Genomic DNA, 13139 nt, shown 5'->3' with positions numbered 1-13139 from the left:
GCGAGACACTCTTGGTCTCTCCTACCTTGTGAAGACAGGAATTTGTGTTAAAAAACTGAACAGGATAAAAATGTGACAGATGTAACACGACATTTCTCTCTCAAAACCAAACCAAACCAAACCAAACCTATGTCCTCCCTGCAGCCACAAGAAAGAACAGACATATTCTGAGTGGAAACTATCGCTCTCAGGATTTCTGCTGAGGAACAAGAGGCTCTGTGTCTTGTAACCCTATTTTGCGGCCAAAATTCCCTGCTTTGTATCTTTCTGCCACAACCTAGAAAACAAAAAAGGCTCCTTTTAGCAGACATTTATTTCAAAAGACGTGTCACCTATGTATAATTTTCTCATAGCAATTTTAGGAATCCAACAGGATAAATTCTCAGGGACCTGGGTTTTTCCCCAGCATGGTTTAACATCCAAAGACAACACATCCAAGTTAATAATTCTTCAGCTACACAGACAGAGGCTGGAAGCTTCAACAGAGATTACTAGTAAATCTTCAGTCTTAAGAAAGAGCACTGTGCTAGTAATGCCCTGTCTGCTTCTATACAGCAAATGTTTTAGTCTAATAATATATTTTAATCAATAAATCATCTCAATATTGCAGGCATATTTTTAAAGTTCTTCTTATGCTGCTGCTACTGCTACTACTACTACGCTGGCAAGTCAATTACACAACATATGATACCCCTTCTCAGGGCTTTCTAGGTACAGACTACCCAGAAGAGTTTTTTCAATGGCGAATTCTTACAAAAACTACATGTGCCTGGAGATCTTTTAAACAAGACAGCCCTCCTCCTTCTCATACATGGTATATATGTGCATGTATCCCTTAAGGCAACTACTAACTACTTGGGTCATTTTTAAGGAGAAAGGCAGGGTAAAACATTCATTCATTTTTAACGCCACCTTTTTCCTTAAAAAGGACCCAAGGTGGCTTACTTGAGAGCTGATATTTAAAGCTGAACATTTTGTTTATTTTATTTATTAAATAATAATTATAATACATTAGCAAAATAAATATTTTTATGCAGCGGCCAAACTCCTTACCGGAGTGAGAAAACACCAACATATTTCTCCTATTCTGGTCATGCTGCATTGGCTGCCCATCCGTTTCTGCATCGACTTCAAAGTTCTAATGCTTACCTATAAGGCCCTAGACGGTTTAGGACCTTGATATCTGGCGGAACGCCTGCTCCCACCAAGATCTACTCGGATCACCCGTGCGAGTCAGGAGATGAGGCTGAGGAGCCTGACGCCGAGGGAGGCCTGGAGGGAAAAGTCATGAAACCGGGCCTTCTCGGCGGTGGCTGCTCGCCTTTGGAACAACCTCCCTACGGAGATTCGCGAGGCCCCTACACTGGGTACTTTCAAATCCCAACTGAAAACATGGATGTACATCCCGGCCTTCCCTCCTGTCAACATCTGATTTCTTTTTGCTTTGCTATTTATTATTTATTATATTCTGCACAGTATTTGTTATTTTTTAATGGTAATGTTTTTATTTATTATTTATTTATTTGATTTATACCCCGCCTATCTGGTCCAAACGGACCACTCTCCTTTTTGCATTCTTTTATGTATTTATGATATGCTGTAAGCCGCCCAGAGTGGTAAAATATACCAGATGGGTGAATAGAAATCAAATAAATCAAATAAATAAATAAATAAAAATATTATAATGAATGAAATACATAAATAAAATGTGCCAAGATGTTATCTTAACCCCCCACAAAAGAGACATGGCTTTTGTTCATAATTATATATTCATATGTACAATTATTCAGTCTCCGATCAATTATTAAATTAAACCCAAATATCTATTTAACTAACATTTCTTCAAATGGGCGTCAGAAGAATGTGTTCGGCTACACGCAGTGGTGTCAAACTGTGGCCCTCCAGATGTTCTTGGCCTTCAACTCCCAGAAATCCTGGCCAGCAGAGGTGGTGGTGAAGGCTTCTGGGATTTGAAGTCCAAGAACATCTGGAGGGCCACAGTGTATGTTTACCATTACATTTATTTACTTTGGGGTTGTGTGGATCCACCCACATTTTGCTTTGCTTATCTGCCGCCATCTGCTCACAAACAGAAAGTCAAACACAAACATTCCAGGAATACTTCAGAAACCTAAAAAACAGATCTTTTTGTAACAAACGTCTGTGTCCTTCCTACTCTCCAGCCAAACTTCCTGAGAAAACAACTGCGTAGACAACACTAAGAGTTCTGACTCTGTGAGGAAGTTATGGCAAAGCTGCAAGGTCATCATACATTTCAACATATGGACTGATAATGCGCAATCCTGAATACTTATTCTGAATGGAAGCGGCCTTCGTAAATCCCAGCAAAGTGGGAAGCAAGCATTTTAAATAAAGAGCTCTCCTCAACAGAAGAGCCTTTTTAGAACTGAAAACTGATTTATTACCCCACCTTGGCCTTTAAAGTAAACTTCAACCAATGTTTGTGAACTGCTGCTACCCTGATCAGAACCTGCTGCTTCCACAACAGGGACAAGCAGTAGTTCTATGCAGTGATTAAATATTCTTACTGAAGAAAGACTTGCTGAAGGTTTTAAGATTTTCAGGATGCAAAATACAATTTGTGGTGCTTTGAAATGGATTGGGTAGAGTGGGCAACATGTGTTTCACCTGGAAAATCATGGCTGAGGGTAAGATTAGAAATTGGTTTCCACAGCTTCGAACCCAATATTTGACAGTATATCATGCCAGCTTTTAAAATGAAAAAGTCATATCCCTTCTACAGTGGTGCCTCGCTTAGCAATGTTAATCGGTGCAGCAAAAATTGCCGCTAACCGAAAACATCACTAAGCGATTTTTAAAAGCCCATAGGAATGCATTGAAACCCCTTCAATGCGTTCCTATGGGCAAAAAACTTACCTTTAAGCGAAAATCCTCCATACGGCGGCCATTTTCACTGCCCGGTATACAAAGAATCCGTCCCAAAACACAGCAGGCAGCCATGTTTTTTACCCAGTGGCCATTTAGGAACCGCTGATCAGCTGTCGGGAAAACATCGCTATGCGAAAATCGGTAAGCGAAACAGCTTACCGATCATTGCAAAGTGATTTTTTTCCATTTAAAACATGAGATTTCGTCATTAACCAGGGCGCTCGTTGAGCAAAGCACCACTGTATTTGTTTCCTCTTCTTTGGCTGATTCTTTAGAGGCAGAACTAGCCAAAGTTATCATCAGGTGATATACAAAGCAGGTTAGCTATCTTTGAAGCTAACCAAAAGAAAGTGTGCTGCTTATATATCGCCCCATAGTGCTTAAAGCACTCCCTGGGTGGTTTACAATTTAATTACGCAGGCTACACATTGCCCCCTGCCAGCAATCTGGGTACTCTGTTTACTGACCATGGAAGGTTAAGTCAACCTCAAACCGGCTGAAGTCAGGTTGCGAGCAGAGCCTTCACTGCAGTACTGCAGTTTAAACCACTGTGCTACGGGGCTCTTACACTACCATACACTGAACACTCTGCCATACACTGAAACAGTATGAAAGCCAAAATGGAGTATTGACTCCAACTTCTGTTTTTTATAAAGTTGACTGGCTGGTCTCTGCCAAGTCCCTTGCTCAGAGCTTCACGTATTTGTCAGGGTTGTTCCAAAGCCCCTCTAAGTTTCCTTGTAATTGGGAAGGATATGAATCACAACACAAGAGCACAACGAGCAGGGCTGCTGTGCATGCACATTTAACAACCAAGGGAAGTTTCTTATGAACTAAGGACAACAAATATCAACTCAAAATTGTTATATTTTACCCCAGAGAGACAGAAACACAGGGAGAGGGACAGGGAAGATCTCTAGCAGTATATCAAACTGAGATCTATCAATTTTTTTCTTCAGCTTTAGATCACCATAAATATATGCTGTCAGACAGCTGAAAGTCTTGCATAACAAATGTATGCGCGCAAAAAAGGAGAATCTCATTATAGGCTTCTTTTCCTGCTTGAAAACCTGTGAGATGCCTCCTAAGAGGGTATTCTACAGCCAATTTTTAAAGTGACTTTAATATGTCTACTGTCCAATTAATAAACACACTTCCCTAATCCATGAACAGTTTTTTCCCTTTTTAACCTGGGCTCTCTAGCTTTCTCCAAACTGGTGCTCTCCATATGCATCAAATTTCAAACTCAGATCATCCCAGCCCAACATGGGACAAGTGCCACTTGTACATACTTCAATAAATCTAGAAGACACCAGGTTAGGAAAGCTCTAACTCATCAGTTTTCCTGGGACCGTGCATTCTAATGACTAGAACAATGAACTAGGACTGGTCAAGAGCCAGCCTCCGGCATGACACTTAAGTAGATGATTAAGACTCTTCACCATTCCTTAACTTACAGCCATCAAAGGGATGTTGTGAGTGGTTCCCAACCTTGGGTCCCAGATGTTCTTGGACCAATACTCCCAGAAGTCTTCCCCACTTGCTGTGCCTGTGCTGGCGGCCAGGATTTCTGAGAGTTGTAGTCCAAGAACACCTGGGGACCCAAGACTGGGAACCACTGATTTGGAAAAGGGGCATCTTAAGGCGGAGATGTTCAACAGCGCAAGGCTCCACAATGCATTTTAGAAGTGAACTGTGATTTCTAGAGAATTTCCAGGAGCTGCTTTTCACTTCATTATTGAGGGAAGGGCTCTTGGTCGCAAAACCCAGACCATCCCACTCAGCCCACCCCTGATATAAATAGTACAAGACTAGGCAAACGACATTAATAATAGCAACTATAAAAATAATACATATTTACACTGTACTCTACACCAGACGCTCTTGCACTCTATGGATATAGTACTATATATACAGTTAAATGCATAGAACACAAAAGTGTCTGGTGTAGAGTGCACCGTGTGTGTGTGTGTGTGTGTGTGTAGAGATATCTATAGAGCACAATAGTGTCTTGTGTTAAGTGCAATGTAAATTTCTGTGTGTATGTATGTGCGTGTGCATATCTATATCTACACACACACACATAAATTAACATTGCACTTTACACCAGACACTATTCTGCTCTCTCTCTCTGTGTACACACATGCAGATAGACACACACACGGTGCATGCATGTGTGTGTATACATATCTACACACACACAGGTGTAGTGGTAGTCCATGAAGGAACCCCCTCCCCCTTTTCCATTTCAAAGAACTTCTGCCAAGAAATATATATGGACTTTCTCTTCCCCTCATTTGCAAACGGGCTGGAAAAAGGAAATTGCTGTCCCCTCTCTGCACAGACACACAAACCCACACCCCTCCTTTCCCACCTCTAAGCAGCCATTCCCCCTTTTCGGACATTCCCCCTTTTCACCGAACACCCCCCCTCCAAGCCATCATCTTTTCCCCTCAGACCGAGCACAGGAGCTTCTCTCAGGAAAGAGGCGCGCCCCAGCCGCCTCCCCACACCCGACGCCGGCGTCTCCCCCGCCTCAGCGTCGCCTTCCCGCCCCTCCCTCCAAAAAAAAGGAACCGCTCCTCCCCACAGAAAGCAAAACACCCCCCCACCAGAAAGAAAGCCGCCTTTCCCTCACGAAGCCGCCGCTACCCCACCAGACCTGCCCCCTTACCTTCCGCCATCTTGGCCCTGGGCCGCCGCCGCCGCCTCGGGCGCAGATCTCGCGAGATCTCCGGCCAAAGAGGGGCGGGGAGGAGAGGAAGGGAGGGGAGGGGGTAGAAAAAGGGAGCGAGCCGAGAGCACAGGCGCAAGAGGAGGAGGAGGAGGAGGAGGAGGAGTCAGAGGCGACCGCCGGCGGCGGCGGCGGCGGCGGCGGCTCAGGGGTTCTTCCCGTGGTTAGAGAACTTCAGGGCGCGGCGTGCCTCTGAGCATGCGCAGAGCGCTTCTCTCGGCGGCGGGGCGCGCGTCGCTTTCCTCGAGTGCGTCTCTGGGCGTGTGCAGAGTGCCGCCTGCCCCTGAGCAGAAGGGGCTGTTTTAAAAAAATCTAGCCGCCTAGAGTGGCCTTTCAGGCCAGATGGGCGGGATATAAATCAAATAAATTAGTAAGTAAGTAAATAAATAAATAAAAAATCTGTCTATTTGACCATTCATTCATCCATTCCTTTATTTATTTATTGGAGAAAAGATGGTCCGGTCGAAAGGCACCTTTTGAGGGTCCAGTCAGGGTTAGAAGATGCATCTCTAGTTCAGGATTTTATTTTTATTTTATTTTTTCCAGCGGAATAAAGCTTTCAGGTTTCTCGGGGCGCCATTTAAAAAAATAAATCACTGGATTACTCTTAGCCACTCAGTCTGATCTACCTGGCAGGGTTGTCGCTATTGAGGATTCAGGAGAGATTTTTTTAAAAAGGTGCATTGCTGTGAGCTGGCTGGAGAAAAGATGGGATATAAATGTAAACGTGGCTCAATAAAGCTTTTCATCATCTTTCATCCGGGTTAACCACCATCATGGTTTCCAACTTCAAATACTGCCTTTCAGTTGTTGTAAGCCGCCTAGGGTCCTTTTCAAGGAGAAAGGCGGGGTAAAAATATTTTAAATAAATAAAATTCTTCCTTTTTGACGTATAAAGTGTCTCTCTAAGTACAGGTCTAGGTTTTCTGTTGAAGAACCCAAGAGCAAAGTGCTTCTCTGCACATCTGCCAAGCCCTGCCCCTCTCCACCAAACCAAAAAAATTAAAAAATAAAAATAGTTTTTATCATTCAGATCTGGCTGCCTTTGAACACAAGCCAAGTGTCCTTTTCAATTTTCTTAAAAGTGGGCTACCTTCATCCTTTCCATCCTCCAAAGACCAGAGGATAAAAGTGCTTCTGGAAGCAGGCCAGGCATCCTTTATGTGAAGTCAGGAAGCAACAATCAGTTTTAGAAAAGTGTGCCTTTGTGAATATGTCAAGTATCTCCTAGATTTAAATATCATTGATCTATCAGATCCTCCTTTGCCTTTTCTGGCTTAATGAACTCATTTTCCAGGTAGAGCCACGAGAGTTCGCCCAGCTAGAAAAAAAAAGTCTAATTCAGTCAGAAACTGCGAATCCCATTTAAACTCAAAGGACTCACTATTCACTGCCGAGCCTTGGAGAAGGCTTTTTAGCACCAGAGAGCACAGCCAGGAAAATGTGAACAGTGTACCTTGAGCATGCACAGAGAAGCTATCTTCGACCACAACCCACCCCATACATACGGGGTTCAGATAACAATGACACCCCAGAAAAATTCTAAGATTAGAACTGAAAAAACAGGACCATTCATATGAACAAGAGCCTTATTAGTAACAATTTTACAAGAGGTAGGCATGTTTGTCTGTGCCAGCATATCAGGCAAAAAACTAATTACTTAGTATGTTTTACTTCTGACATTAAAATATGGCAGTTAGTCTTTAAGGTGCTGGCTTTGGCTTTAAATAGTTTTGCCCTGCCTTTCTCCTTGAAAAGTATCGGGGTAGTTTTGTTTCTTCAGATTTTTCCTGATCCTATTAATAAGAATCTTCAAGAGTCATGTGACAATGTGTATATTAATTAGGAGAGAGACATCATTGTGCTTTAGATTTGCAGCCTTATTTATTTATTTCATTCATTTCATTTGTGAACATCACCCTCTTGTCTGTCAGGTCCCTAGGGCTGGAAAAAAAATACTAATAAAAATAAGATTAAAATGTATAACACCAAAGAAGAAATTTTCAATAGCTGGCTGGACAGCTAAGTAGTATAGGTTGGGAGTTTGATTCCCCACTGTGCCTCTAGTTATTAAAGCCAGCCTGGATGGCCTTGGGCAAACTGCACAGTCCCAGGATTGTGCCCAGAAGAAGGGAATGGTCAAGCAGTTCTGAGTAGTCTCTTCCTGGGAAAACCCCCCAAAAAGGGTGCCATTAGTCAGAACTGACTTAATGACCCATGATTACTACTATGATGCAAGATAATGTGCTTGTTCCAGCACTCCTCATGCTGAAAGTAAAAACCACTGAAGTTAACAAGACCTAAGTGAGGTCTAAGCCCGAGGTCATTTCAACAGCAAACAAAACCGCCAGGTTTCTGGCAGCTCAATGATTGCCTTTTAAAGAGTGCTGCACATTTTGATAATCTGTAGTTATTTTAACTGATCCCCTTGTGCTTTAATAGCCAGAAGAATGCTTAAGAGTTGGGTAGCTTGCAGCAGCTAACACAAGAGATGCCAGAATCCTTATCACATTCTCAACTGTGCATGCACCTTTGTCAATGAGCTGCAATTGGCCACAGCAGATTACACCAACTTTAGGCGAATACCGATAGGATTCTGGTCAAACTTTATAACATATCTTTAAAAAAAACCTGTACTTCCAAAAAATTTTTTGAAACTATTGTAAGCTACCTGGAGTGCAAGGTTATGGACAAAAGAGAGGCTATTTAAAAAAAGAAATCAATTTAAAAAAGTCTTAGTGTAAGTAAGTACGGGTTTATTGCTATCATATGCAAAGCCAATCAATACAAACGAAAACCGAAGAAGCACAGTGTTCAGGCATCTGCAAATAATACTGTACTCTCCTTCTACATACTGCAATCAGGAAGAGATTAGCAAATTGAGCCATTATATATATGAGTTTTGGTCCGACAGGCAGTACATGACCAGCAACCTTGAAAATTATGCAGCAGATGATGATTCAGATTGATTCTAATTTTTAAAAAACTGTACAGTATAAGAGTATGTGACAAAAATTTCAGACATCCTATACCTGCATGGTCGATGTTTTTCTTGGCTTGGAGTTTCCTGAAATTGACCATGAAATGTCCGATGACACAGACCTTCTGGGGTCTGTCAACCCCGCAGTGGGTCCGTCGACTTCATGGTCCCCAACAGACTTGCCTGTACTGATCTTCAGTCCCAGAAGGAAGCCCTTCGTTAAGAGTTCTCTGCCAGATCCTGCTATCAGTAATGTCTCTCTTGATCTGGACCACAGCCTAGTTTAAAAGACATTCAAGAATTCGATGCATTGGATGAAATGGGCTAAAGACTGTGCTGGATAATAATAATTGCGTGCTGTCAAGTCAATTTTGGTGCCCCTTTTCAGGGTTTTCCAGGCAGAGAGTACTCAGAAGTGGTTGACCATTCCTTTCTTCTGGGGGTATCTCTGGGACTGTGCAGCTTGCCCAAGGCTACACAGGCTGGCTCTACTCCCAGACGGCACAGTGGGGAATCGAACTGCCAACCTCTGGCTCTGTAGCCATAAAGCTGAACCACTGAGCTATCCAGCCAGCTCAGAAGTGGTTCAGCATTCCCATTCCCTGCAGGCATTCTGGGACTGTGCAGTTTGCCCGAGGCTACACAGGCTGGCTAACTCGCAGACGGCACAGTGGGGAATCAAACTCCCAACCTCTGGCTCTGCAGCCATAAAGCTGAATCACTGAGCTATCCAGCCAGCTCAGAAGTGGTTCAGCATTCCCATTCCCTGCAGGCATTCTGGGACTGTGCAGCTTGTCCAAGGCTACACAGGCTGGCTAACTCGCAGACGGCACAGTGGGGAATCAAACTCCCAACCTCTGGCTCTGCAGCCATAAAGCTGAATCACTGAGCTATCCAGCCAGCTCAGAAGTGGTTCAGCATTCCCATTCCCTGCAGGCATTCTGGGACTGTGCAGCTTGCCCAAGGCTACACAGGCTGGCTAACTCGCAGACGGCACAGTGTGGAATCAAACTCCCAACCTCTGACTCTGCAGCCATAAAGCTGAACCACTGAGCTATCCAGCCAGCTCAGAAGTGGTTCAGCTTTCCCATTCCCTGCAGGCATTCTGGGACTGTGCAGCTTGCCCAAGGCTACACAGGCTGGCTAACTCGCAGACGGCACAGTGTGGAATCAAACTCCCAACCTCTGACTCTGCAGCCATAAAGCTGAACCACTGAGCTATCCAGCCAGCTCAGAAGTGGTTCAGCATTCCCATTCCCTGCAGGCATTCGGGGACTGTGCAGCTTGCCAAAGACCACACAAGATGGCTTTCTTTGCAAGAGACACAGCGGAGAAACAAATTCCCCGCTTCTGGTTCTGCGGCTAGATGCTTAAACCACTGAACTGTCCACCCAGCTCCTAAAGACCACGGAAGCTTCTGTCAAATGAAATGTGTTTGTTTTTTAAAAAGGCCACAGGACTCCTAATTGATTTACTAAATGTCTCCCAAATTGCACTCTAAACAATATTAATTGAAGGGTGGAATGGGAGAGTCCCATTCATGTTTGTTCACTTTCCTTTGGAGAGAAAATGTCAAAACCATTAAATCAGTGACCACATCAATAACTGCTTAGCATCAGGGATTTTCTCAGAACGGTCCTTTAAGTGGCATCAAAGACTCACAATTAACTCAGCCGCAAGAGCTACTAAGTAGACACATTTGGACCTCAAAACCATGTCTCATGCGGGCAAGAGCAAGGACTAAACTTTATTTGAACAAAATTATTATTAACGTGTCGCAATGACTCAACTGCAGTACTGCAGCTAAATCGCTGCTCACGATTCAGGTTCAATCCCAGGCTTGAGGTTCACTCAGCCTTCCGAGGTTAGTAAATTGAGTCCTCCATTTGCAGGGGGCAGGGAAGCAATGTGTAGCCTGCATAATTAAATTGTAAACTGCCCAGAGAGTGCTTTAAGTGCTATGGGGCAGTATCTAAGCAGCGTACTTTATTATGGGCAAATTCTGATTTTAATCTACTGTACCTGAAAGTCAGGACAGATTATTGATGTAAAACAAGTCATGTCCTTTGACTAAAGAGAAGCAAGGCAAGAATAGAATGTAAGTGAATAGAAGGAGCACCTCCTTGTAAAGCTCTCCCATCCCTCCTGGATCCTTTTGAAAGGTCATAGATCCTTCAAGCCACTTGCTCCCTCATTCTCCTTTCAATGGAAAAGGCTCCTTTTAGGTCCTCTGCCCAACTTAGGAATTCTCCAAGGATGGGGAAACTGTCCCTCTCAAACAGTCATCATCCTGCTGCCATTTATGTCCAAGGGGCAAATCAATGAATGCTTTGTGTCCTGACAAGTTGGGAGACCTTATTAATTCCACATCCAGCTGGCTGCCTTTTGGATCACAATAGCTGTCCTAGAAACACCGGGGTATTTTCCCTTCATATTTTAATTATGGAATAGACAGCCGGGATGCAAGGCAATCCGTAAGACCCCCCCACACACACACTCCCTCCCAATATGCCTTACGCAGGCAGAAAAGCACAAATGTTAGCCAGCTGGCTAGCAAGCCACTGCCTCGCCTCCCCGCCCCCCGCCTCAGCAGGAGCCAGGCAAATTTGGTTCTTGTTTGAGCAATTGTCTAAACCCAGCTATTGTGTCTAGGTCCTAACAGCTCAGTGGCGGCAAAATAGCTCTGTCTGGCTCGAAAGAGAGCGCTCGTAATTAAGGAACCCTTTCTAATTCATGGCAGCTTAAGAATAACTTCATCTGCCACATGTATCCAGATCAACCGGACTAAAAAAACAAAACAGGAGACCCTTTTTTTTTTAAAGAAGAAGAATGGAAGCAAGACTCTGCCACCTCCATTTCACATTTTTAATTGCTGCCGCTTCTAATTGGCTTGTACCAATCGGGGTTCCTCTAGCACTTGTAATTGGTTCACCGTTTGTATGCCTTCCCCCAGGCTTGCCTTTGTTCGAAACTCTAGACCCTGAAGCGAGCGAGTCTGGCCGACTGCGGGTTTAAAAAGTGTTGTTTTTTTTTAGTCGAGAGGTTGCTTTGCAGAGTAGTTTTCGTGAACTACTGTAGTTTGGAATCATCCATTCAGGCCCTGTGCAATTAAACATCATGGCGGAGGAAAAGCCACAGAAGGCTCATTCACCAAAGTCACGTTTAGCACATAAATGATTCCTTTTTCCAGATGGATCCTTCCTTGATGTTTTATTAGAGGCTGGCAACCTGACTTTAAAACCAGGGTGAGTGACATGTCTCATCAGGCAAGGGTGCCAGCTGTGCCTGTCCTGATTACATGTGACATAATGACTGGCATTCTGCTTAGATTACTGCTAAGCGCTTTGTCTGGGGCTGCCTTTGAGGAGCGTCCGGGAACTTCAGCCGGGCCCAACCACTGCAGCTGAATTGCGGTGCAGGGTTCTTTATAAGGCACAAAACACTCACACTACAACAGTGCTGCTGACTGCAAGGTCCGTTCCCAGGCCAAATGGAAAGCACCCATTACCTGTCTGTTATCTGCCTCCTGCTGCATTTTAGTTTCTGCTTCACGTCTCTTGGGAGTTTGCTGTTGGGGGGCTGCCCACTTGTTTGATCGATGCTTTTGTGCTTTTATTCTATCGCAAACCACAAAGAGTAAAGCGCTGCACTCATGAGGAAGCATATAAATGAAATAAATAACAATAAATAAATAAAATGTATAAAGCCAAACACAGTCAGAATCCAGCCTATACTCAATCTGGTATAGTAGACAGAGTGACAAGCTAGGACTCAGCAGTTCAAATCACTGCTCAGCCATGGAAATTCACGAGGGGTGTGGAACTGGTAAAGCTACTCCTTTGAATATCTGTTATCACCTTCCCTTACGAGCCTCCCCAAGTTTTAATATGTTCAGGGGAAGCCTTTATCTTGTTGGCTGCCCAAGGAAATAGGGTGAACACATAAGAGCGAGCCCTCTGTGGGGCTGCTCCCAGACGGTCAAATTTGGTTTAAAAGGAGGCTAAACTGACTTTCCTCCTGCTGCCTGAAGTCCAAACTCTTTCTTGACAGGCAGGATTTGGGCAACTAAATCTACTGTTGAGAAAGGTGTTGTAATGACTTCAAGGGTAACTACAGTGCTTCATGTTTTTTTTTTGACTTAGTGGCCATCTTGACATTATTAAATGCAGCTAGTATTATCACTGGTTATTTATGCTGATGTAAGCGCCATGGTGTCGAAATCACACTGGCAAATTGGTGCGAGTTAGCGAGTCGCTGTTTGCGTTCCTTGTTGCACACCGGTCACAGGACTTGGCAACCAAACAAGAAGACAAACCATGACTCGTTCCTAAGTGGTTACCACTGCCGCCGTTTACGCCCCTCCACTTTTGCTGATGTAAATCACTGACAGAATTTCGGCGATTCTGGTTTTAAGACCTTCTTTGGAAGCCAACCTGGGTTCCTGAATTGGGAGAAAGGCAGCATAGAAATGAAATAAATGAACGAACAAACCGAGGGCTCTTACAAAACAAACCT

At 43.9% G+C, this 13139-nt stretch overlaps 1 protein-coding gene across 1 annotated transcript in view; it reads right to left on the bottom strand.

The window, feature by feature from the left end:
- ANKFY1 (ankyrin repeat and FYVE domain containing 1) overlaps positions 1 to 5655 on the bottom strand; it is a 40191-nt gene extending 34536 nt beyond the window's left edge. Inside the window, exon 1 of the mRNA XM_020812139.3 lies at positions 5585 to 5655. Coding sequence (XP_020667798.3) covers positions 5585 to 5594 — 10 coding nt within the window. The 5' untranslated portion in view covers positions 5595 to 5655. The remainder of the gene's footprint in view (positions 1 to 5584) is intronic.
- Positions 5656 to 13139: the final 7484 nt, after the last annotated feature.

Source organism: Pogona vitticeps, chromosome 7, assembly GCF_051106095.1.
Source record: "Pogona vitticeps strain Pit_001003342236 chromosome 7, PviZW2.1, whole genome shotgun sequence".
NCBI lineage: Eukaryota > Metazoa > Chordata > Lepidosauria > Squamata > Agamidae > Pogona > Pogona vitticeps.
The sequence above is the reverse complement of the archived record's forward strand: the minus strand, read 5'-3'. Positions and strand labels throughout refer to the sequence as shown.